The following is a 27,568-nucleotide window of genomic DNA, read 5'->3' as shown; positions in this document are numbered from 1 at the left end:
GGGCTGTAACATCATCAGCCCATGCCTCTGACTCTCAAAGCCAATCAGAGCAGGCTACCATATGTAGCCTGCTCGGATTGGCAGAGGTGGTTACTCCAATCCGAGCAGGCTTTGTATTCTCTAATAGAATACATCGCTTGCCAGGATTGGCTCAGCGGTGTATACAGTATTACCGCACATTCAGTAAGCATCCAGAGGGATGCTATGCAGCGGGCGGCTTGCATACAAGACGGCTTTGCTTTATACCCGGCCTATAAGACGACCCCCACTTTTTGGCTGTTTGCTTTTAGTGTAAAAAGTCGTCTTATACGCCGGAAAATACGGTATATATATATATATATATATTATATATATAGCATATTTTAATTTGGCAAATAAAACAAGAGAAAAAAAAAAAAGAAAGTGCTAAATGTTTATTGTTAGAAACATTCAAAAAGACTACACATTTTAATTTAATAGGTGCAAACACTCACCACTATATATCAGTCAAGTTGTAGAATGATATTTTTGTTTTTACATTTAGTCCGTTCTCCCCCTGATCTTTAGAAATGGAAGAAACAAATCTGCATCTAAATATCTACAGTACTGTAACTAATGTGAGCCATATATGTAAGCAAGTCATTTAAAAAAACAAAAAAAACAAACAGGGACATTGCAAGAGTTAAAGCAGTATTAAACCTCAAACCATATATGTATTATAGTGCAGCTTCCCAATCATTAGATGTGGTGGCTGCGTCCATTTTGTTTTCTTTGGCTTTTTTCCTCCGGTGATCTGGTCAGTAACACACCTCCTGTATTAGTGAGACAACTCTGGATGAAGGAGAAAAGGACAGCAGCACTGGCAGTCTGGTGTGGGGTAGTGGTAAATGTATTAGCAGATTTAGATACACTAAACAAACTGAAGCAAAACTCCAGCTCACACTTTATAAGCAGTACCAGCAAACTGTTTTTTCCTTTTGGGATAAAAGGTTTTGCATTAATAAATAAAATCTGATCATTTTAAATCACTCCTGTCAGTGTTAAAAGGTTTGTCTCATCCATATAAACTGGTACATTGTGCTGGAGAGCTTGCGCTTTTGCAAATCTGAATGACAATCGCCATATGAAGATAGAAAAAAAGAAAGACAAAAAAGCAAGCAAATACAACCATCACATCTAAGAACTGGTAAGCTACAATATAATAAAGGTTTGCTTTTGGGTTTAATAGTTTAACATTCTGATCGTAGGAGGTAGTAGCTTCACAAGATCTCAGGCACTTGCTTGTGGAATGGAGGCCAGAGCCTAGGCATGCTCCTTGTAGGAAAGCCTTGCATAAACAATTGTCCTGAGATAACATTCTGGATGAAAAAAAAAAGAATGACATATATACAAACATATACGATCAAGTACACAAAAGTCACATATACAAACTGCAATCCTGAAATACCTTAAAATTATCCATTGTTCCTTATGTAAATGACAAACTTTATATATCGCTGGCCATATTGGATTCCATTCATTTATTATGTACTACATAGTTAAATTAGTCCATATGCCTACCTACAGCTGTGAAGTCATTACGTTTGGGCTTTTCCGTTTCATTTATTATTATAGTATGCAATATAGCACATGAGGTTTCACTGTGGTGCAATTTTGTAACATATGGTAAGAGATGTCGAGATCAAACCTTTAACACTTTGTAATTTGGCACCTAGCTCCTATATGCAAAAAAATTATTTCCTTACCAATAGTGCAAGTGTTAGTTTAAACCACCAACATAGGCTTGCGCAGGGGGTGTGCCAGGGCACACCCTAATTACTACATGCAGTGCCAATTTTCCCCCTGTTGCCCCCCCCCCATCCCACAGTGCTGCTGGCTTCCCCTCCTCTCCCCCCAGCTGCTGCTGGGGATGTTTTAGGATGGAGAATGGGGTAAGGGCTAGTAAATATGTAATATACCAGCGCCTTCCTGTTCTAAATTAACACACTCACGCCCTGTGTTCATTCATAACTGAAGCACAGCAAACTGTTTACTATGCTTCGGTTTGTGAACAAACAAGAAGCTGCTTAGCACAGAGCACTTGCCATTAGTTCCCTGTCCAGTGTAGCTGAGGCTGCAGAGAAAGGTATGCGTGTTTGAGCTTTGGGGTGAACACCCTAATGCAGCAGGCTGAGCACACCTATGACCACTAATGTATGTGGTATCCAATTACGTAGGTCCTTCGTTATTGGTAAATGTTGCTGATCTAATATAAAATTGTAACTAGTGTCTGCCATCTTTAGGCTGCAGAGAAAGGCATGTGTGTTTGAGCTTTGGGGTGAACACCCTAATGCAACAGGCTGAGCACACCTATGACCACTAATGTACAGTATGTGGTATACAATTAGGTAGGTCCTTCGTTATTGGTAAATGTTATTGATCTAACATAAAATTGTAACTAGTGTGTGCCATCTTTAGGCGTTTGAGGTATTACAAGAGGTAAAAAGTCCCCAGACAGAAGCAGATCTTATTTCATAATACATTATCTATTTCCAACCATATTACATTATTGGTTACTGATAATTGTGCAGAGGCAAAAATGATAGTCCAACTGCAGCCAGATATTTAATTCCGCTTGGTTTCCAGGATAGATGAATCAAATGCTGAATTCTCATATCCTGAGATGAGCATCAAGTTCTCTCAACAGCAATTACAAAGTCAAATGAAAAAAGGTCACATTCACTTTGTAGGTTTCCACAATGTGAAAAAAAAAAATAATAATTGGAGTATACACCTGGGTGGTGGTGGCAGCACAATTGACTACAAGAAAATCTTTTCCCAAAGACCCTTGACAAAAGATTTAGGGAGCTGGCAGGAGATTCTACTGATCAAAGTGCCCAAACTGAATTATCAGTTATCAGTGGAGGAAAGCTTTAAAACTGGTGAGGAAGTTTAGCAATTTCTGTTGATGCCTCTAGACTTCTCAAATTTGATCAATGAAAAAAAAAAAAACGATTTTTAAATCATTTCCTGGTTGTCGACAGATATGTATACCAGAAGAAGGCCACCATATTGGCAAACAGCACTCGAAACTGAAAAAAAGAAAAAAAAAAAAAAAAGAAAGAGAGAGAGAGATTGCTTAATTATCGATCCAAATAAAGCACAAGTTGTTTTCTCAATTAGAATATAATTAATAGACATTAGAGATATATGGGTCTATTTTTAACATTTGTCACACGAATATCTGGCATAACTAGGTGTAACATACGATGTAAAGGCCTGATTTGCATATGTTTTCTCATACACCTTTAGGAGTTGGATTATTGGCTTTTTATACAGCAAGGCTACAGTTGCACACTTTGTGTGCGTCCCCAGCATGATCACTGCAGGTACAGCAAGGGAAAAACAATATTTGGTCCCCTGCTGATTTTGTACATTTGTCCACTGAAAAAGACTATAAATTTTAATGGTCGGGTCATTTTAACAGCGAGCGACAGAAAATAAATAAAAAAAATCCAGAAAAATGCATTTCAGAAAAGTTATGAATTGATTTGCATTTAAAATGACTGAAAGAAGTATTTGACCCCTTTGCAAAATATGACGAAGTACTTTGAGTGAAATAAAAAAAACCCTTGTTGGCAATCACAAAGGGCAGACGTTTGGAGTTGGCCACCAGGTTTGCACACAGCTCAGGAGGGATTTTGTCCGACTCCTCTTTGCAGATCCTCTCCAAGTCATTAAGGTTTTTAGACAGAACTTTGGTAACTCTGAACCTTCAGCTCCCTCCACACATTTTCTATGGGATGAAGGTCTGGAGACTGGCTAGGCCACTTTGATGCGGTGAAGTTTTTCTGTACCCCCTTAGCAGAAAAACATCCTCAAAGCATAATGTTTCCACCTCCGTGTTTGGCGGTGGGGGATGGTGTTCCTGGGGGGGGGGGGGGGGGGGGGGGGGGTCATAGGCAACATTGCTCCTCCTCCAAAACACGGCGAGTTGAGTTGATGCCAAAGAGCTCGATTTTGGTCTCATCCATAGGAGAGCATATGGGGTGTGTCACCTAATCACCTTTGCTGTTTACCGAGATCTGCCCCGAAATGCTTTGAGTAACCTCTGCTGCCTGTGAAACCGTTTCATAGGCAGCAGATCGTGAGGCTTGCCAGAGCCGCTGAGTGTGTGATCTGTCAGATAATGTCACTGCTTACTTATTGACAGCATGCATAATACAGGTTATGCTGCCCTTATTTTGTGTGAAATATATAATAGACAATCAATATGTGAACAAGTGATTAAATGTCCAACTGAAGCAAATGGTGCACGATATATATAATATATAAGTAGGTATTACCGCAATTTGGCTGCAAAAGTCTGAAGATCTGCCCTATTAATCTCTCACAATTTGATATCTTAATGTCCCCTCTGGAGCATTTTATTTATTTTTGGTAAAATCTGCATTGTTGGTTATAAAATAACTTAAAACCCCCAACACATAATAGATTTTCGGAATGCAGAGGTCCTGTAGAATAAAAAAATTGTTGGTGCAATTTTTTATTCTGCACAACGGAGATTATATAGAGATTTTTAGAAATAAACACACAAATTAGAATATTAGCGCACACGAACAGAATTACATCCATTTTTATTTTATGTATAAAATTAAAATATGAGATGGCGTTGAGTTTTCACAGGCAGTTTGGAAAAATGACGGTACCCCAATTTATCATCAATAGATGACACTTTAAATGTTTTTACAGCTCATCAGTTTAGAGTTAACCATAAAATGAGGGATCTAGAAATGTTTCTCTCACTCTGGCATGTGCAGCAATACCCAATACATGTTGTGCAATTCTTTTAAATACACATGCATGCTTTTTATGTGTGTGGAAAGAGGGACAGAGGTGCTTTTGAATTTTTTCTTTTTTCATTACTTTTGTTGCATTAGATCGCACATTTTTAAACACTGGGGCTGAAAATTGATAAGGGTCCCTAATAGATGTTGCTTACCTGTACAGGAATGTAGTTCACATTGATGAACTGAAAAGGAGTCCAGACTTTCCAGTTCATTTTCAGAGCTGACCAGTAACTGTCCTTCAGTTTCTTATTAAGAGAGTTCAGGTCTTTGCCCTAAGGGACAGAATGGAAACAGTACACATGGTCATGGTTTTAGTCATGATTAAACAGTTATGGCAATGAAGCGCTTTCACCTGCTAACAAACACAACCAGCATTCAAAAGCAAGGACTAGTCTGGAATTGCTTATTTATTAATTCCTATCCAGCTTAGAACCTTTTAAAATTGCTGAAAGTGAAATCTTTATATATAATTTTTATATATATTTTTTTTTTTATTTAGTTATTGCTTAAATAAATAAAATATATAATTCTGCCATTAAAAGTGAAAGAAACCCCTAACTATATACATGTTCTTAAAAACGTTCCCTCCTCCTTCCCATCATACCTAACCTGTATAAAAAGGATCATTATACTACCCGTTTTCAATCCGCTCTAGTCATGGTATCCTACAGCTCTGTGTAAAGAGCACTTGACAACAGCTGGAAATTTCAGAAGCTGCGACACCAGCCGTAGTCTCTTATGGCCCAGCCGTGGTCGGTGCTCCCTCCTCTTCCCTGCAGCTGCTCACTGACACAGGAAAATTGGAGCTGCAGGTTTACATAACCGTACTGGAGCCGATTTCTTTCACTTTAAATCAAGTATGTATAGCTGAAAAAACAAACTGGATGCTGACTGCATATAGTAGATATATGGAGGACTGTAGTTTCCAGTTTTTACATTATATGTAATGCTCATTGTTCACATGAGCACATTTTTTTCCCCCAATTTGTATACTCAAAAACCAAAGTATAACAATGAACTTTCCAAACATTGGATAGTTTAAGAATCAAAGTGTAAGCACATTATGTTTCTTAGTAGCAGTAAAACAATCAAGGAGTAACAGTAGCCCAATATAAATCGAAAATTAACATTGTAGGTATATAGTAAGATATAGGGGGTGGATAGAGGGGAAAGGTGGCAGAGAGAACACAGAGGCAGGATAGGCAGATTTGATATGGTTTTGGAGTACGAGTATCGTATAGTTGGTTCAAAAATTGATTTTCCCTAAAAGGAGGAAGTGACAGTGGATGTAAACCCGATTCATGAAACACTACAGATAGATGTGCTCATCTCTCTTCAAATCCCCAAGTCCCATGTCTTTTTTTCTGATCTTTTTTTTTTTCCATGCTCCGACATAAGTTCTGACAACTGAGATAGAACCAGCCTGAAAATTTGTGTTGGGGTGGGTAAATTAGCAGAGAGCTTGTATATTCACAGCACAGCTCTGCACAGTCATTCCTTTCTTCCTTTGCCTATGTGGCGGGGGGGGCCCCCCCATTTAGTAAAATGTTCTTTTTTCATGTAGTATTGAGTATATTAAGGAGATGCCTTTTCATCTCTGGATGTTGGTGAAGTAGTAATTCTAAAAGGTCAGTAGGTACTGCTCCTTCGAGGTAAGGGTAGGAAAAGAGACACAATGTTGAATTCTAGGATATATTCTGATATATCAGAAAGTCTTTGGCAGAGGCATTATACAACTTTTGCATTTTTTCAAAGAATTTGTGGGCTAGCGTGGCACGAAAAGGTGAGTTACCTGGTCTAATAACCAGACGGGTATGACTAGGTCTGGGGTTAACATCTGCAATGTTTCAAGGGGTATTGGGAGAGCTTTGGTGGTGAGATGTGACCATTTAGAGAGAAGTAGTGATTTCCAAGTATTAAAAGGCCTGAATGGTTGGAGTGAGAAATTTGAAACTAGGAGGATTGACAGCCATGCTGAATAGTCAAAGTTAAAGATTACCTCCAGGTATGATGATGGCTTCTATGTTACCCCATAATGTTTTGGGGTGCAATGACATCCAGTCTTTCAATTGTGTTAGTAAGGTGGCGATATAGTAGCCTTTTATACAGTGCCTTGCAAAAGTATTCACCCACCTCGGCATTTTTCGTGTTTTGTTGACTCACAAGCTGGAATATGGATTGTTTGAGGATTGCATCATTTAATTTACAGAACATGCCCACAGCTTGAGGATGTTTTTTTTTTTCATTGTGAAGCAAACAAATAGGAGAAAATAACAGAAAAATGTGCATTACGCTTCACCCCCCTAAAATCAATACTTTGTAGAGCCACCTTTTGTGGCTATCACAGCTCCAAGTCGCTTTGGATAAGTCTCTATGAGCTTGCCACATCTTTCCACTGGGATGTTTACCCATTCCTCCTTGTAAAACTGCTCCAGCTCCTTCAAGTTGGATGGTTTGCACTTGTGAAAAGCAATCTTTAAGTCTGACCACAGCAAGTAAAACACAAGCAAAAAGTTCAATTTTAGTCTCATCAGACCACAGCACCTTCCTCCATACATTTTGGGAGGCTCCCATGCAACTTTTTTCATACTCCAAACGTGCCATTTTGTTTTTTTGGTGAAAGTAATGGCTTTCTTCTGGCCATGCTGCCATAAAGCCCAACTCTATGGAGTATATGGCTTATTGTTGTCCTATGTACAGATACACCAGTCTCTGCTGTGGAACGCTTCAGCTCCTCCAGGGTTACCTTAGGTCTCCGTGCTGCCTCTCTGATTAATGCCCTCCTTGCTCGGTCCATGGGTTTTGAAGTACGGCCATTTCTTGGCAGGCTTGCTCTTGTGCCATGTTCTTTCCATTCGGTTATGATAGATTTGATGGTACTCCTAGGAATCAAATGTTTGGATTTTTTTTAATATAACCTAACACTGATTTGTACTTAATAACATTGTCCCTTACTTGTTTGGAGCGTTCCTTGGTCTTCATGGTAGTATTTGGTTAGTGGTGCCTCTTGCTTAGGTGTTGCAGCCTCTGTGGCCCTTTCAAAAAGGGTGTGTATATGTAACGACAGATCATGTGACACTCAGATTGCACACAGGTGGACATAATTTCACTAATTATGTGACTTCTGAAGGTAATTGGTTGCACCTGAGCGTTTTATGGGCTACACCGGAATACTGCCACTTTGTTTTTCAAATTCTTGGGCTTCATCGCATCGGGACTCCGGCCCATTACATGACGCTCTTCCCCCAATCAACCTCTTAGTAAACCCCAACTTGGTTTTACATTTTATATGGTTTTCATATGTTGTAGATCCGCTTACCCTGAATATACATTCCTGTTCATATCAATGATAAAATTACTTTGTACACTATTTTTGGATCTACATTCCACCCATGCATTGCCTACTCTGTAAATTGTTGGCTTAGGCCCTCTGGGTCATTTTTCTTTCATGTACCTGTTTTATTATTACAATTAAAAAAAAAAAATTTTTGTGTAAAAACAAAGAAGAGAACCCTTGTATACAACATCTATCAATTAGACCTATATGACCAATGAGACCTTGGGGATAGTGTTCCTTCTTTATATTACCTTTACTTTTATATTGCTTTTCCTCAATTTTGAAATGACTAAAATTGTCAAAATAGGTTTAATTTGATGCCTTAATAGTTTATCTGTGAGTGGAGCAGGGAGGAATTTGTATAAAACAGATTGGAATTATAAATTTAAAGTCTTTCTAAATACAGTTTTTCCAAACAAACTGCATTTTTAATTTCCCAAAATCAGAGGCCCGTAAAAAGCATGAAAAAAAAAAAAAAATGAAAAAAAACTAAAGTGTAAGAGGCACTCACTTCCAGGAAGTTCATCACAATGAAAAAGAGAAATAGAAAGGCTGGAGCGATTATTAAACGTTCCAACAGCAGGCGACGAAGACCTGCCATTGGTGTAGATGAAGGGATCACATTTTCCAGGAACAGGTAGAAGTAGTGAGATAGAGGACCTGTGAAAAACAATCTAGAAACAAAAAACAGATGTAGTTTTGTTATAATCCCTAAAAGCCCAATTAAAGCTTCAGCCCAGACTGTATAAATAAAATGGGGATGCAGAGATTATATACATACATACATACATACATACATACATACACACACACACACACACCTTTTCCTTCAATAAATCACCAACCAGGCCTAGCAAAAAAGCTCTTCCTGGCAGCACACTGCAGAGCTGGACTGCTGTGAAAGCAGAGGTTCGACATGTCCTCTAATGTAAGATCAGAGGTCATGATGTACATTTCCCCAATCAACACTTGCTCTTCTCAACTCTTACTACTTACTGCTGCACCCAGATTTCATTTATACAGTTTGGGCTGAAGCTTCACTTGTGCTTTAACTTACAGTCATTGTCACACTGTGCAATTTATATAATGCGATTTGTAAAAATAGCATACAATCAAAAACATAAGAAAACTGGAACGTAAGAAAATATATCAACTTTGGTCAGCTAAGGCTACCTGTTCGATGCTTGTCATATAGATATTGTGGACAGATACCTTACATTAATTCATTATTTATGTAAACCTTTATCTCAAAAGTGAAAAAAAAAAAAAAAAAAGTAAAAAGCAACTGCTTAAAAAAAAGTGTTATTATCTGGAGTTTGGCTCCAATGTGTTAGTGTTTTTAAATGTGCTAGTACCTCTAACACTCCTCTTCGCTCAGTAATGCTGCTGTCTAAGGCTGAATTAACCGAGTATCATTTTCAGATGTTTTTTAGGGCAATTTTGCAGTGTTTTTGTACAGGCGTTTTGAGGTCCAAAGGTCACCAATGTCAGAAGCAGTAAAATACCTGTAATCTTCCTAAAAAGAAGCTCAAGTGCTTTTTTGACCTTCAAGTGACAGAATGTTCAGATGTGAACAGGGGCCATGTAAATGAATGGGATTTTGCTTGTTGGGAGTTTTGGAACTTTTGAGAGGAGTATTTTATGAGCGGAAAACACTCAGGTGTGAATGCAGCCTAAAAGGCACCCCCAGTACACCATCTGGAGTGGGGGGTATGCTAATACAAAAAGGTGTTACTGGCTGGATCATCAGGTAAAAGGAAAAAAAAAAAAAATACCAAAACACACACACACACACACGCACACCACGAATGCAGCCACCACTTTTAGTGATTGGCAAGCTGCAATACACCACATTTTTTGTGTTTTGGGTGAAATACTTTAATTGCTACTTATAGCCCAGCCTTACACTGGCCAAACATGGATTGAAATGCAGCCAGTACAGCAGGGAACAGCCAAAGTTTGTTTGATGTATGGGCACTGTGCTTGTACCGATCGACTTCTGTACACCCACCCTGTTGGCTTTACCCCACTCGATCAGAGCTGCAGGCTATAACCTGCAATGCTGATCAGTGTATTCCGACGGTGAGGAAGTCTCCCTGCTGTCAGAATACAATAGCTCAGTGGGGAGGATTCCCCCATTCACAATGCCTCATCTATGGGCTGCCTTAAGCCCCAGAATGACGGGAGACATTTTCCAGGACAAAAAAATAACGGCCAACATTCTGCTTGAGTGTATGATGGTCTGTCCAACAGAACCCGGCCGTTCTGTCGGACGTGAATGCTGGAAAGCCAGCATTCGCTCGACTCCCAATCAGTGCTCTCACCCAATAGCAAAGAGTGCTGATCAGAGTGTTCTGGCAGGGGGAGGGATGTGGCCCTGTGAGAACGCTGTACTAACCTTGCATGGTTAGTACAGTGTCTCCGATCAGAGATAACCAGCTGGGTCCCAAAAAAAATAAAAAAATAAAATAATAATAGTGTGTACCCAGATTAAGGCCATATGCAAATGAACGATTAGGGCCAGACAGTGGAATCCTGCATCAGGAATCACAGGTGCATGCAAACAGCTGTGGCTATGGAGCCTGTACAAATGATTGACAGACTGAAGGGGGGGCCACGGATGTTGGCATGCATTAACTGCAGTTCACAGATTGTCAGCCTGGGACACAATATTTTTGTGCCCAGGGTCACTCATCTGTGCCTAACCACAGGATGTGCGAATGCATGCAAAATGCAGCAGACAACCACAGCTCCCGTTACCCTGTTGATGCTTTGTAGAGGCTTCCCAGTCACAGCTGTTCTCATACACCTGTGATTCCTGCCACAGGAATCCACTGTATGTTAGGCTCCATTCACATTAGCGCGTCTCCAAAGTAATGCGATTTCCAGCGAGACTTTAAAGCAACTTTTATCTGAATTTACATTCTCTGGACCAAAGTCACATCAAAAGTCGCACCAAAGTAGTGCAGGCACCTTTTCATAAGTCTCACCGATTTTAAACGGGTTGCAAACAATGGGTCAAGACTTGTCATGTCAAAGTCGCACAAGCGTGAATGGGCCCTTAAATAGATAAAAGACAATGTTGACTGTCCAGATAAAAATAAAAAAAATAAAAAATAAAAAAAAAACTTTCCTTTCTTTCTCTGTTATATTTTGAATCTGAAGAGTAGTACCTTTAAAACTATGAACTAAAGGGAACTTTAAACAAAAAACACTATATATTATGCTAGGCACACATTTTATTTAAGGCTGGGTTCACACACGCGAATTGGATGTGCATTTTCTTTGCATCCAATTCACATGACAGAAGAGTGTAACCGGCTCTCAATGGTTCACACAGCTCCGGGGCGGCCATGGTCCACATTGAAGAAGGATCCTGTGCATCTTCTGGTCTGATTCAGGTGTGAATGCAGGCCTGATTCGCTCCTGAATTGGTGAACAGGGGTGCACTGGACCCAATGCGGTGACCCACGGCCGCAGCACATGTGAACAGAGCCTAAAAGGAAAATCAAGGAGTGGGTATTTCAACTTCATGGGCGGCACAGTGGTGTAGTGGTTAGCACTCTCACCTAGCAGTAAGAAGGGTCGCTGGTTCAAATCCCAACCACAACACTACCTGCCTGGAGTTTGCATGTTCTCCCTGTGCCTGCGTGGGTTTCCTCCGGGTACTCCGGTTTCCTCCCACGCTCCAAAGACATGCAGGTAGGTTAATTGGCTTCTGTCCAAAATTGACCCTAGTATATGAATGGGGACCTTGGATCCTGGGCTCTTTGAGGGTAGGGACTGATGTGAGTGTGCAATGTACTGGGATAGGGACAATTGTAGACACTCAAGTTGAACTGGATGGACTGGTGTCTTTATTCAACCTTACTAACTATGTAACTTTGCAGTGCAGCAAGGCCTAGAAGAAATATATATAAGCTTGCGATTTAAAGATCCATACAGTCTTACTCCTCTGTTCCTCCTTGAAACCATAAAAATGCTAAATAGGAGTTCCGCATTAACTGCATGGATTTTCTGACTGTACCACAAGGTATGACCTTCTTTGTCTTCTATTCTATCCATGATGGAGTGACATACCTGGATAATAGCTCATACTTTGAGCTTTCAAATGCTATTTGATTGGTGGTTGTTATTGGATGCAGCCAACTTAGTCACCTGGCGATCAAGGTTATATTCCCGTACATTTTATGTCTCATTATATTGGTTTTGATTTGTTTGAGATTGCAGACTATAAATAATGAATTAGAAAAAAACAAAACAAAAGTAAAAAATAGGATGGCCGTATTCAACCATGAGAATTACTGAGAGCAATGGGTCTTTTGTTGTGCCAATTAAACTTTGCAGCCATGTTTAGACACCCTGCACAACTGCTGTAAAAGAAGAGTGGAGGCAAGACTGGAAATGGGAGGTAAAAATTACTAATCCGATCAGCAAGTTTCAGAGAACTACATTTGCTGTGTACTGTTTGTTGTTGTGACAGTTTATTATTGAAAACTCAAAAAATATTTGAAAGAAGATTCAGAGAACTAGCATTTTCTAAAGAATAGCAAAGGCAGCCCCAATATTATTTTACCTTGGATCGTTGCAAGTTCCATACCTGGCTGATCTCTGTGCTAGAGGAGAATCGCTGTAGTAGCCACTGCTGCTACAGTTATCCCCTCTGTCTTCCAAGTCATATGCCCTGCTGCATAGTATCCACAGGGGGTACCTTGTTTGCCATGGATGATCCATATTCTCTTTGTATTGTTTTGAATAAACGCAAAGTGTTTTTTGACTGGATGAGTTTGAGAGGCCGAGTGATGACATCATTATCTCCACCCTGTCCAGTCAGGGATCGCTTTGTATTTATTGAGAAAAATAAAAAGGCATTCTCTGGAGCCAGGGGCCAAAAGACAGCGAGGACCACTGTAGTAATGGCAGGTACTACAGTGCTAAACTCCACAGTGATTGGCCAGGTATGGAACATGCATACTTATGCCGCTACAAGCTGAATAAAGGCAACTATGCCATAAAAATCTATACCTGAAAATCTGCTTTAAATGTACTTCTGTTTAAAGTAAAAACTGTTGCAATAACAATAAGTAATTTAGAGCTGCTGCTTTAAACATAACATTTTTATTAGGCTTAGATTTCTGTCTGTGATCCCATTAGAGATTTTCTCTCACTTCCTGTCCCCGTGAGGTTTCTAAAACAAAAAGGAGGATGCAAGGTTTACCAGTATATGATGGGATGGAAAGCAATAAAAACCTTGGGAAACTTTTTAACCCTTCACTTTTTTTTTAAATTGGTATCGTAATGGATGTGATTAGTATATCATGATGAAATGTCTATTCTAATATATAATTACATGTTTCAGCTTCTGCTCATCAGCCTTAAAACATATTCAGTAGATATCTGCAAAGTTCGCCCCTCTCCAGATCACATGAATGTCCTCCGCTAGGATTCAGGCAAGCCTGTGTCACCTGCACCCGCCATGGTATCTTCTGGAGACTCAGGAGGCCCTCTTGCAAGAATAATCCTTGCCATAGAGGGCCACCCCACCACTAGTCTATGTGACACAGGCGTGTCGCCAGGTCCATGATTAGGGCAGAAGAACTACCCGATACCTTGTTCCTATCAGGCATTGACATAACATGCGTGGGGGTAGATGGCATACCCAGGAAAAAAAACCCTTACACGCCCTTTACAAGTTGGCAAATTTTCCTGATCTACTAGCAAGATTTGGACATGACCTAGCTGAAGCCTATACATCAGGGGTGTCCAAACTTTTTTCAAAGCGGGCCAGATTTGATGAAGGGAACATGCGTGAGGGTTGACCATTTTGCCTGACATTCTTTGAACTATTAAAATTTGGTCTAAGTGTGTTAGTTCGAGCACTAATACACTGCCCAACAAGAATTATCTTGCCTTTGTGGCTGTGCGTGGTAAAGAGATGAGCTTAGGCGTATTATTTGGATATGCCGTATTTATTGGCGTATAACACGCACCTTCACTTTAAGAGGGAAGTTTCAGAAAAAAAAAAATAAAATGTAATAAAGAACTATGAAGCATAATAATGGTCAATGCCTATCTGCAGCCGCCCATCTGCAGACCCACCATTGTCATGAATGTAGCCTCACCATTGACAGGAATGCAGAACCCACCATTGCCAGGAATGCACTGACGAGCGCTAAAGATTACCTACAGCAGAATCTCCCGTTTACACGGCGGCCTCTTTAATAGAAAGTCCCACCTCCTTTGATGGAGGGAACCGTCATCCAATGGCAGCGCCGGAGACGGGACTTCCTATTACAGAGGCTGCCGTAAACCAGAAATTCTCTTGTGTGTGTACGGCACTCGGCCCCACCTCCTCCCTGTCCCTTACAAGGCATATACATATTTTGTGGCCCTGGTGCTGTGAGATCCTCGGGGGCCACAAAAGATATATATGTCCAAATAACTAGGCGGGCCATTCAAAACTGCCGGCCGGACTTTGGACATGCCTGCTATATATTGTCATAAGATATATATGTTTTTGTGGTTGTTTTGTAGTTTGCATATGCCTGCCTTATCCGATAACGAAATACCCAGCTGTTCATATGAAAGTCTCCATGACAGGAAAGAATAAAGAGAAGTAATTTTACACTGAACTTGGTGTCTGTCTCAGTGAATTGTATCGGTGTGGCAACACCCTGACATTACCAATTTATCAATTTGACCAGGGGCGGATATAAGAATATCGGACCCTGGTTCCAATCCAAAACAGTATCACTGTCGGAGAGATTTCCCATGGTGGTAATGTGTCAGATAGGGCACAGAACAAAATAAATCTCTCCTACTCCAGCTCAAACTCTGTTTTGTGAATAGAGTTAGACTTTAAAACGTGTTATGCCCTGTACATCGGACTTTCCGACAACAAAACCATTTTTTGTTCGAAGGATGTTGGCTCCAACTTGTCTTGCATACACATGGTCACACAAATGTTGGCCAACAATTAGGAACTTAGTGACGTACACGAGATCTTCATTAGGAACGCTAGTTATATCTCTGGATCATACTTGATTCCAAGCATGCGTAAACTTTTCCGACGGACTTGTGTACACACGATTGGAAAGTCCAACAAACATTTGTTGGTGGAAAATTTGAGAACCTACTAGCCAACATTTGTTGGCGGAAAGCCCGATCATGTGTACGGGGCATAACAGTTGCCTGGGCAGGATTGCAGTTGCAGGACTTGCAAACACACAACCATCCAAAAGCCTTTGATAAGGAGATATATATACAGTGCCTTGAAAAAGTATTCATACCCCTTGAAAATCTTCCACATTTTGTCATGTTACAACCAAAAACATAAATGTATTTTATTGGGATTTTATATGATAGACCAACTCAAAGTGGCACATAATTGTGAAGTGGAAGGAAAATGATAAAATGGTTTTCAATTTTTTTTTTTTACAAATAAACGTGAAAAGTGTGGCATGCATTTATTTTTAGCCCCCCTGAGTCAATACTTTGTAGAACCACTTTTCGCTGCAATTACAGCTGCAAGTCTTTTTGGGGATGTCTCTACCAGCTTTAGACGTCTAGAGTGACATTTTTGCCCATTCTTCTTTGTAAAATAGCTCAAGCTCTATCAGATTGGATGGAGAGCGTCTGTGAAAAGCAATTTAAGTCTTGGGCTTTGACTTGACCATTCTAATACATGAATATTCTTTGATCTAAACCATTCCATTTTAGCTCTGGCTGTAGGATGGTTGTCCTGCTGGAAGGTGAACCTCCACCCCATCTAAACGTCTTTTGCAGACTCCAACAGGCTTTCTTCTCAAGTCTCAGATTTTCTGCAGACAAAGCGCCAGACTTTTGTCCGAAGGGCGTGTGCCGTGAACTTGTCTTGCATACAAACAGTACACAATTGTCGGCCAACAAACACGAATGTAGTGACGTACTACATAAAATTTCAGCTCTTGAGCACCTTCTGGTAATGTCGGGTTTAGTGAGCATGGATTCCGAGCATGTGCGTTTGTACTTTGGACTTGTGTTCACACACACACACACACACACACACAATAGGAAAATCTGACAGACTGTTGTCTGCCAAAAATTTACTAGCCCGCCATCCAACATTTGTTGCCAGATGGAGCGTATGAACAGTTGGATTTTAGGCAAACAGTCTGTCATCACACAATTTGCTGCCGAAAATCCGATCGGGTGTACGAGGCTTTAGAGTGCCCTGTATTTGGCTCCATCCATCTCCCCATCAACTCGGACCAGCTTCCCTGTCCCTGCTGAAGAAAAGCACCCCCACAACATGCTGCTGCCACCACCATGTTTTACGGTGAGGATGATGCACAGAGTTAGTTTTCCGCCACACATAGCGTTTTGCTTTTAATGCCAAAAAAACAGAGTTAGACTTACCGGTAACTCTTTTTCTAGGAGTCTTCCAGGACAGCCTCTGAGATATAGGGCCCCTCCCTCCGGGACAGGAAACACGTCAACCCAATCAAATAAAAAAAAAAGGTGTGGTCCTCCAGGCCCTCCTCAGTTTTACTCCAAGAACCGCCGGAAGGCTCTGAAAGACATAACACACTAACAATCACGTTAGTACACATCCTCACCACTCAGTCCAACTTAAACAACTTTGGGTGGGAAACCAGGCTGTCCTGGAAGACTCCAAGAAAAAGAGTTACCGGTAAGTCTAACTCCGGTTTTCTCATATCGTCTTCCAGGACAGCCTCTGAGATGATAAGCAAGGAGCTCACCTTGTCAGGACGGGACCACTGCCTGGAGGACCTTTCGTCCAAAAGTCTGCTCTTTATCAGACCATAAATCCAGACGGTAAATGTCTTGCAAACGTAGAGTAGCTGGACCACGTTGCTGCCTTGCAGATCTCCTCCGGTGAGGCTCCAGCCCTCTCTGCCCATGATGCAGAAACCACCCTGGTAGAATGTGCCTTAACTAAGGGAGCCTGCTTCCCCTCTAATTCATAGGCATTTAACTATCGCCATTCGTATCCACCTGGCGATAGACGATTTGGACGCATTGCAGCCCTTGCAGCACCCGAAAAATTAACAAAGAGTGAGTCTGACTTCCTGAAGACCCTAGTGGCTTCTAAAAAAAATTAAAAGACTTCTTCTGACATCTAAAACTTAAAGATCTCGCCTCATCTCCGCCTGAGGCTGAGAAAAATGTTGGTAAAATAATATCCTGTGTTCTATGAAAAGTGGACACAATCATAGGGAGAAAACCAAGGTCAGTCTTAAGCACTACCCTGTCCTCTAAAATGAACAAAAATGTCTCTCTGACCGAGAGCGCCTGCAGATCACCCTTCTAGCTGACGTGATCGCTATCAAAAAAACGTTTTTTTAGTACCATCCATTTAAGTGATGCTTTCTCTAAGGGCTCAAATGGATCTCGGGTCAAAGCCCTAAAGACCAAGGACAAATCCCAAGTAGGACAGGTCTTCATCTTCACAGGCCTGGATCTAGCCAAAGCCTTGAAGTTCTTGACAAAAGAATTCTGCTGGAGAGAGGACTGAAGGAAAACACTTAAGGCTGCCACCTGTACCTTTACGGTGCTGATAGAGAGGCCCAGCTCTACCCCTGCTTGCAGAAAATCTAGGACTGCCGGGACCCCGGGACGTGCAATCCCCTGTTCTCGCAACCAGGAATTAAACCTTCTCCCCATCTTGGCGTAAATCGCTCTAGTTACTGGTTTACGGCATTCTAACAAGGTCTTACTTAACCACTCTCTCTGAAAAACCCTGTGATCTTAAGATCTGTTCCTCAGATACCAGGCCGCAAGCTTGAGTCTCTCTCTATCTGAGGATGCAGGATAGGCCCCTGGGAAAGCAAATCCTCCCTGAGTGGCAGTAATAGCGGAGGATGAACAGCCAACCTCTTTATGCTGGCAAACCAGGGTCTCCTTGGCCAAAAAGGAGCCACTAAAATGAGGTCCGTAGCTTCCAACCGGAACTTCTGCACAACCTCCGCCACCATCCTTACAGAAGGAAAGGCATAACACAGGCCGAACTGCCATGGATTGGCAAGGGCGTCTATCCCCCTGGCCCGATCCTGTGGGTGAACCGAAAAAAATTGTGTCACCTTCCTGTTGCTTTCTGTTGCAAATAGGTCTATTTCTGGCCTTCCCCAGCATGACACAAGCTCCTCGAACACTTCCTTGTTGAGGGACCACTCGTCCTGGCCTATCTTCTGCCGACTGAGAAAGTCGGCCAGCAAATTCTGAGTTCCAGTCAGATGAATGGCTGATATCGAGGACAAGTTCTTCGCGGCCCAGCAGAAGATTCTGTCCGCAATAGCCTGCAGCGCAGGGCTTCTTGTTCCCCCTTGCTTGTTCAGATAAGCTACTGCTGCCACATTGTCTGACCGAACCTGCAGATCCCTGCCCTGTAACTGGGACTGGAAGGTTTCTATAGCATTCCAAATGGCCAGAAGCTCCTTCTGGTTTGAGGAACGACCTGCCTCTACCTTCGACCAGGTTCCTTGGGCTAAGATTCCCTCTAGGTGGGCACCCCAACCCAGCGCACTGGCATCGGTCGTGACCACCACCGTAGCTTGTGGGGACCAGGGAAGACCCTTGTCCAGGTTGACCTGAGCCCGCCACCACCACAGAGACCTCCTGACGGCAGAAGATAGGGGAATAACCTGATCCAGGCTCTGCTCACTGCCATCCCAATAACGGAGCATAAGTCTCTGCAAAGGGCGCTGATGATGCCTTGCCCAGGCCACCGCTGGAAAGCATGATGTCATCAATCCTAGGACTCTCATAACCTCCCTGATCTGGGCTTCCCGTCCTGATTGAAGCTGGGCTACCGCCTGCTCCAGCTTGTTGATCTTCTCCGCAGGAAGAAACACCCTCATCTCCACCGAAGAGATACTGTATCCTAAATATAGGACTTCCTGTGAAGGGGTCAACTGGGATTTTTCCTGGTTTATCAGCCACCCCAGTGAGCGCAGGAAACCTAAGGCCTCCTGCATGTCCCTCTGCAGCTGTTGGGCCAATTGAGCTATAAACAGTAGATCATCCAGGTATGGAATCACCGTTATAGCCTTGAGCCTTAACGGGGCCAGCACCTCTGCCAGAACCTTTGTAAAGATCCTTGGCGAGGCCGAAAGCCCGAAAGGGAGAGCTCGAAACTGGAGGTGTGCCACTCCCGTGTTCATCCTCACAGCCAACCCGAGAAACCTCTGGGACTCCGGATGAATCGGGATATGCAAATATGCATCCCTGAGATCCACGGTGGCCATGTGACAACCCTGAAACAAAAACTTGGTTACCGAGAAGATTGACTCCATACGGAACCGCTTGTATTTTATGAACCTGTTCAGGCTGATACTGAATCTCCACCCCCTGAATTTCCCCGAAGGTTTCTTTACCACGAATACGTGGGAGTAAACCCCCAAGCTTCGCTCCTCCGGAGGCACCTGCACCAGTACTTCTTGGTCCACCAGATCCCCCAGAAGAAGACCCAGAGCCTTTGCCTTCTCTTGGTCCCTTGGTAACCTGGTCACCTGAAAATTCGGGAGGGTAACTGAACCAAACTCCAACCTGTAACCGTTCCTTATTACATCTCGTATGAACGGACTTTCGGTTGAAGTAACCCATTGTGGAAGGAACTTCCCCAGTCTTCCTCCCACCGGGACACAGGAGTCACTGGGTTTTAGGGGAGGGTTGAATAAGATTCCTCCTCTACCCCTTCCCTTGTAACCCGACCAATGTTTTTTGGGGCGAACCTCCCTTTCCTGCAGGTTCTGCTGCCTAGAGCCTCGAAAAAAGTGCTTTCCTTCAGCTTTCTTTTTCTTTCCTGGGAAAGCTTTCTTCCTATCCTGCGTGCGCTCTAACGCCTCTTGTAGGCCGGGCCCGAACAAATGGTCCCCGGGAAAAGGTAAACCACATAGCTTCAATTTTCGAAGCTGCGTTGCCTGTCCAGGTTTTAAGCCAAACGGCCCTTCTGGCAGCGCTCACTAATGCGGCAGATCTAGCAGCCAATTTTACTGATTCTGCAGAGGCATCGGCCAAACACCCCACTGCCTTGAACAGTAGCGGAAAGGACTTCAACAGCTGTTGCCTGGAAGTGCCCGCTGAAATATGCGATTGTAACTGTGTAAGCCAACACTCTAAGTTTCTGGCCACACAGGTAGCTGCTAAGGCTGGCTTAAGCCCAATGGAAGAGGCATCCCAGGTCCTCTTAAGCAGCACATCTCCCCTCTTATCCATGGGATCCCCGAGAGAACCCATATCATCAAAGGCCAAATCTGTCTCTTTAGAGACTTTAGCCAAGGGAGCATCAAGTTTGGGAACTTTGTTCCAGGGATGCACCACATCCGTCTCAAAAGGGAACCTCCTTTTAAGGCTACCTGAAAAACATGGCCTTTTTCCGGTTGTTCCCACTCCAGCACAATCGCCTCAATCAGCGATTTATGGACAGGGAATACCCTGTCTTTCAGTACACTCGACCCCTGATACATCATGTCATGTTTTGAAAGCTGGACCTGTTCTTCCCTGATCCCCAAAGTGTCATATATTGCCTTGAGGTGGTCACCCACATCGTCCAAAGACAGCTTGCATCTGCATGATCTAATGGATTCTTCCTCCTCCTCTGACTCAGAAGTAGACTCTGCCCTAGAGGAGGCTAATGACCTTGGTAACCTCTCCTTATCCACCTCCTCCTCCTGACTTGGTTCAGACAAGGAGAGCATACTCACAGCCCTGGGTAAAGAGACAGAAGGACCCTGCATCCTACCCATCATGCTCTTGAATGACTGGAAGGTGGATGCCATTTCATCCTTTACGGATGTCAAAACTTTGTGGCAAGCTGCCACCGAGTCCTTTTTCACCAGGCTACTGACAATCCGGGCAAAGCGGCTTCTCCCAACCGGTGCCTAACTTAGCCCCACACACGGCACATTTCCTTCTGGGCAAAGGTATCTGGGCTCTGTCCTGTTTGACCTAAAAACAAAGAAAAACAGGGTCCCATTAAAATACCACCCCTGACCACACCACTGTGCTTCTAGGGTCTGCCTAGGAAGCGCCCCCCTGACCAGCAGGTTCCCCACCCCGGGAGGGTACTAAGGTAAGAGTGACCCCTCCACCCCTCAGTGTAAGTCCTGGTCTGCCCTCACCAAGCTTACTTGAGAGGTGCTGGAGCCTGTCGAACCGGAGTCCACCTGCACAACTGCGCCCTCCATGGTTCCAGTGTCTTACTCAGTCTCCCTGAGCCTTCACACCGCTCCAGGCAACCCTGTAGCCACACCGCTGCGCCCAAAGGACTGGAACAGGTCCTGCAGTGCCCCCTGATGACGCGAATCCGGCGGAAGCGCGTCTCTCCCACTTCCGGATGCCGGAACGCAAAAACTCCGCCCACTCACGCCGTGCGTTCCTTACGAACGCACCGCTTACAGTACCCGAACACCAGCCAGTGGATCCGAACGTCTCTCGCCCGCCATCGGACCGACCAGGTACGAGCAGTTAGTGCTATAGAGGGGGAGATTTCTGCCCATCGGGGTCCCGTTCTCTCCGAACGTTTTTAATGGCAGCGGGGACTGATAGCTACCCTCTCCTCCCTCCGAACGGACCGAGGGGTGCTAAGGGCCAGGTCCACCAGGTGCTCCCCCCAGGACAACCCCTGAGAAGGAGCTCCCCTACTAGTTCCGATGTGCTCCTTCCCATCCAGCAGGAAACAAAAACTGAGGAGGGCCTGGAGGACCACACCTTTTATTTGATTGGGTTGACGTGTTTCCTGTCCCGGAGGGAGGAGCCCTATATCTCAGAGGCTGTCCTGGAAGACGATATGAGAAAGTTTAATTTTGGCCTCATCTGACCAGAGCATCTTCTTCCACATGTTTGCCGTGTCCCCCACATGGCTTCTTGCAAACTGGACTTCTTATGGCCTTATTTCAGCAATGGCTTTCCTCTTGCCACTCTTCCATAAAGGCCAGATTTGTAGAGTGCACTAACTAACTAATGCCTTGTACACACGGTTGGATCATTCCGACAACAAAATCCATTAGATTTTTTCCGATGGATTTTGTGCCAAACTTGTGCATACCCATGGTTGGACAAAGTTGTCGGAAAATCCAATCGTTCTTAACGAGGTGACGTACAGCACATACGTCGCGACTATAAAAGGGGCCAGTAGCCAATAGCTGTGGTCTCTTAATTTATTCTGAGCATGCGTGGCACTTTGTCCATCGGAATTATCTACACAAGATCAGAAATTCCAACGGAAAAAGTCAGATGGAGCCCACACACGATCGGATTTTCCAACAACACGATCCAATCGCACATTTTCCGTCGGAAAGTCCGACCGTGTGTTCAGGGCATAATAGTTGTACTGTGGACAGATTCTCCCACCTGAGCTGTGGTTCTCTCTGCAGCTCCTCCAGAGTTACCATGGGCCTCTTGTCTGCTTCTCTGATTAATGCTCTCCTTGCCCGGCCTGTCAGTTTAGGTGGACGGCCATGTCTTGGTAGGCTTGCAGTTGTGCCATACTCTTTCCGTTTTCAGATGATGGATGATGGACTGAAGAGTGCTCCGCGAGATGTTCAAAGCTTGGGATCATATTTTTTTTTTTTTTTTTTTAACTTCTACACAACTTAATCCTTGACCTGTCTGTGGTGTTCCTTGGCCTTCATGATGCTGTTTATTCACCAAGGTTCAGTAACAAACCTCTGGGGGATTCACAGAACAACTGTATTTATACTGAGATTAAATTACACGTACAGGTGGACTCTATTTACTAATTAGGTGACGTCTGAAGGCAATTGGCTGTACTAGACGTTATGGGTATCAGAGTAAAAGGGGCTGAATACAATATATTTTACACAAATAAAGGATTGAAAACCATTTATCATTTTACTTCCACGTCACAATTATGTGCCACTTTGTGTTGGTCTATCACATAAATCACACTTACATTTTTGGTTGGAACATGCAAAAATGTGAAATATTAGACCTGGTTCATCAAGAGGTAGGTCCTGCTGCAACCAAGTTAAGAAGCCAAAGCTTGTAACCTCTGTGTAGGAGTCCATTATATAGTTTTTTATTCATTCAAAATGCTGTGACATTATCAGTAGCAGTTGGGGTTTTGGTGATTTAATGTAATTTAACAAGTGAAAACTGTCTTAAATTGCAGCAATGGATTACATTTATTCAGTAAACCAATATTTCATGACTTCCAAATACACCAGTCTGGCAGGCTCACCCATAGGCAGCAAAACGAAGAAGTGCGACCAGGTCCACATTTCTGGCTGAAGATTTACTTTTGCGCCTCTGCTCAATGTTCTGTGAAAGCAGATTCCCCAAAGCAGACAGAATTCCGCTGTAGGGACAAGTTATTTCAAAGTCAATCATTAAATTAAAATTCCACAGAGGAATAACAATGTCACAAACAAGACCCCCCCCCCCCCCCCCCCCCAAGGACAAAAAAAAAAAAAAAAAGAAGAAGAAGAAGGTCGATCAGTTACTCTTATGTGATAAGTTGGTTTATGAAATTAAAACAGGCCTCATATGGCCAAAAGTCCCTGCCTCCTCTCTGAAAAGCAATTTTCAGAGGCGGCTGTCTGCAGGCATATAAGAGGCGATACTGTTGCCTCCTGGATGCCTTTCCCCATCTGAAGGGAGATTTTGGGAAAAAAAAAACAAACTTCACTTAAATCAAGAACCAATCATTTGGCTCAACGATGCGGTGCAGTCCTCTTGATTTCAATGGGCGTGTTGACAGGTGATGCCAAGGCAATGTTAACATGTCGATTTAAATTTGCGTAAAAAAGGCAGTTTCCAAGCCAAGATAGAGAGGAGAGAAAAATAATTATATATATATATATATATCTCATGGCTTGGAACTCATTTCTATATTAGAGATTCAGTTTCAATATGAATTCTTCTAAGCGACTCAACTAAATCTGTGAATTCAACTGTGACGTGCTAATGTTAACTGAACAAAAAACAAAGAAAAAAGGAAAGTGCCACAGGAGCCTCAATATAAAAAGACAGTAACATTAGGTCTCCTAATCCATTCCCCTGATGAAGTCCTTTATGATGCAATGTGTAGGGTGGAGCTAGGAGGCACAGGAGGATCCACGGATGAATTACTGAATTGTATTCCTGCATGATTTGAGTGGACTACATTATGTGACGGAATTATTTGTTTTTATATTGATTATTTAAATCTTTGGAGAGAACTATGTAGTGTACTCTTTTTCTCCTATATATCAAGCATTACACAAAGAAAGATATTGAGAAAGCAACCATTCAATGGGGATCATTATTTTAAGAAGGCTCTTCCCAGTTGAAGGGGAAATGTTGTCAGATATTTTATAAATCTTAAAGCGGTTCTTCAAATCATTTCCTAAAAAATGTAAAGTCAGCAGCTTTAAATACTCTAGCTTTTTTCATAGACAGCCACTCACTTCTCCCATGATCCAGCACCGTCATCACCCAGGTCAATTTTTCACCGGTCTTCTGTCCCCAGCACGTTAACTGTGGGCAGCTGGCAGGGACTCCTTGCCGCTTCACAGCCGGATGGCCACTGAGAATACGTGAGGCGTGCTGCATTTTTTGAATGGTGCATTAGGTTGCGGGGAAGGAGAGCTTCTGTTCAGATCAAGTAGAAGTGGGACCTGTCAAATAGCTGCCACCCCTCCTCCCCCCACAAAAAAAATTCAAATAGGTGGGGCAGGTCAGGTGGGGGAGGAAGAGTGGGATCCCCTGTTTTGGGTGAACTTGTTCTTTGAGGTCCAAAGTTTCACATGTCAGCAGGGTGGATTTGATTTAAATAAAGTTTATTTAAATCAAGATATAAATCACTACTAAAAAGGCTTGATTTAAATCAACTCTATTTAAATCATTATTTTTAAAGAGCAATGGTCTTCTCTGTCCCGCAGTGGCTCCTCCTCTGACCCGCTGTTCACTCACCGATAGTCCCATTAACTTTAAAATATTGATTGGTTTGCGCAAAAGTTATTGGGTCTAAAATAAAGGACATTTTTTATTAACCTTTTTTTTTTTTTTTTATTAATAATGGCGGCAAACATAGCAGAGGCCAGATCGGACACTTGACACTATTTTAGGACCAGTGTCATTTATACAGCAATCAGCGCTATAAAAATGCACTGATTGCTGTGTAAATGTCACTGCTCGGGTAGTGTGTTCCCTGGCCATGTGCTAACTGTAGGGGGGGGGCTCACTAGAACATGACAGAGATCACTGCACCAGATGACAGGGAGCAGTAGATCCCTGTCATGTCACTAGGCCTCTCCGTGACATGATCACGGCCACCGGCGGACATAAAGTCTGCGGGACCCGCAGGCACGTGCCCGCTAGCCTGATGATACAGCGATGTACGTGCCACTTTGCAGATGTATAGTGCTTGTACTGTGTATTTTGACCCCCTCTATCACCTGAAATACCTGGCTGATCCTGACAGCTTCTACCCTCCCTTCTGTACACTGAACACGATATATGAAGCACTGTTTGTCAGTGTATGTTCCTCCATCATACGCTACCATCTGCAGCTCTCCTGGGTCTCCCTCTGTCCTCCTCCCCTGCTCAAAGTACTGAATTATAAAGCTTGTCTGAGCCGTCAGAAAAAAGGGGACACTCTGCAGAGCTCAGTGAGGAGAGCTCAGAGAGCCGATTGGATGGAAGTGGCATGTCCCCCCTCCACATAGCACACAGTTAGAGAGTTTTTTTTTTTCTCTTAGTGTCAGGAAAATTTTTCAGAAGGGATTCATGCTGATAGCAGAGGAATGAAGCAGCAGTCAGAAATTAAGCCTAGTGCTCTGGATTGAGAGAAGCACACACTATAGATCAGTGGTCACCAACCCTGTCCTCAGGGCCCACTAACAGGCCAGGTTTGCAGGATAGCTGAAATTCATCACAGGTGATATCATTTGCTGCTCAGTGATTGCAGTATTCTAGTCTGCATCTCCCCAAGGTAATACATAAAACTTGGCCTGTTAGTGGGCCCTGATGACAGGGTTGATGAACACTGCAACAGAGGGATGTGCTTTGTTCAGATTTCATGTCTGAGGTTTACAACCACTTTAAAGTGGAGGTACACCCAAAAGGTAAAGCTCTGCTTGTTTGCACCCTTCCCCCACTCCACTGCCATATTTGTCACTTTTTTTGTGGCTCACACACACACACGTCCCTGAAGACAGCGGGACCATTCAGAATGTGCAGCACAACTCACGCATGCGCAGTAGCAAACCAGCTGCCAGTTTTTCTTACAATGCGGGTGCCTGCACCTGAAGCTGACTGACAATGCGGCTCGGTGTGCTGACAATGCTGGATCCCACGCCAGGTAAGTGTCCTAATATTAAAAAAAAGTCAGCAGTTGCACTATTTGTAGTGGTTGACTTATTTTTTTCCAGAGGGGAGCTCCTCTTTAACTATTGATCAGAATCCTCTTCCCCGCGTGGGTCATATTGATGGAATTGGTTATTAACTAAAAAAACAATTGTTCCTATTGGGAGAGATTGACTGGAAAAGAAATTGATCATTTATTGAAGGAGATTATTTCCATACCATAGCCCACAATACAGCCCCTGTATGTAAGCAGCCAGTAGTCCCAGCATGCTATATGGAAGTGTCAGGTTACCTGGTGATCGCCTTGGTGAGGACCGGCCGGCTGCGCAGGAGCTGCAGGTAGGTCCTCAGTAGCAGTACGTGTATAGGCACATCGGCCAGCTCCCGGATCGGCTTAGAAGCGCCTGGCATTCTTCTCACCTGCAAATGCTCTAGTAAAGGGGCGGATACCAGACAGCCCTAAGCTCCTCCCATAAATGCCGTGCCCCCCTTCCCTGACATCTCCCCGCCCATTTGTACTCCGGACTGTACTCCTACGCTCTATTTCTGTACGAAGCCGTGTATTACATATCCGGAGGCTCATTCAGTCCCCGCACTCATGTACACATGTGGGATATAACACGTATGGACATTAAAAAAGGCCTTTTCCGCTTTCCCCCACTCATGCGCTTTGCTAACGATCCCTAGGCAGGGAGCAGCTGATTGGTTAGAGAACCGTGGTATGGTCTAGTGAGGTAAAGACAAGGCAATGCACAAAAAATCGCGATAGGCGAGTTAGGGGCGGTGACTATCCACCGTGATTGCTTGTTTGGTGTAGCGCTTGCTGGAGGTGATTGGTAGTTAGCAGTGGGCGGGGTGGAGAGAACTGCTGGCGGGAGTTTAGCGGCGCGGGAAGAGGATTGTGTTCGGGATGGTGCTGCAGAACAGCGGGAAACTCCGGGGGGAGCCCCGGGGGGACGGGGACCCTCAGCAGTACGTAATCTTATTATATTATTACCTATATGGACGGCTCATATAGAACGTCTGACAAATGAAGTGTGACGTGCTAGTGGGGTATTGTCACCTTCCCATAACACTTCCAGAGTGACCAAGGCTCTGTGTGGAGAGACGACAG

General features: G+C 43.4%; 2 protein-coding genes across 2 annotated transcripts in view; one reads left to right on the top strand and one right to left on the bottom strand.

Moving 5' to 3' along the window:
* Nucleotides 1–398: 398 nt before the first annotated feature.
* PXMP2 (peroxisomal membrane protein 2) lies at nt 399–27,142 on the bottom strand. Its single transcript, XM_077461196.1, has 5 exons — nt 26,747–27,142; nt 23,348–23,464; nt 8,657–8,819; nt 4,961–5,080; nt 399–3,050 (listed from the first exon to the last, which is right to left on the bottom strand). The coding sequence occupies exons 1-5, from the start codon at nt 26,863–26,865 to the stop codon at nt 2,982–2,984; spliced, it is 588 nt and encodes a 195-aa protein (XP_077317322.1). The 5' UTR covers nt 26,866–27,142; the 3' UTR covers nt 399–2,981.
* Nucleotides 27,143–27,308: 166 nt separating this feature from the next.
* POLE (DNA polymerase epsilon, catalytic subunit) overlaps nt 27,309–27,568 on the top strand; it is a 132,514-nt gene continuing 132,254 nt past the window's right edge. The window contains exon 1 of the mRNA XM_077461194.1: nt 27,309–27,426. Coding sequence (XP_077317320.1) covers nt 27,365–27,426 — 62 coding nt within the window. The 5' untranslated portion in view covers nt 27,309–27,364. The remainder of the gene's footprint in view (nt 27,427–27,568) is intronic.

Source organism: Lithobates pipiens, unplaced genomic scaffold (genome assembly GCF_037356315.1).
Source record: "Lithobates pipiens isolate NorthernLeopardFrog02 unplaced genomic scaffold, aLitPip1_a1.2 Scaffold_3, whole genome shotgun sequence".
NCBI lineage: Eukaryota > Metazoa > Chordata > Amphibia > Anura > Ranidae > Lithobates > Lithobates pipiens.
This window is presented reverse-complemented; position numbering and strand designations above follow the sequence as displayed.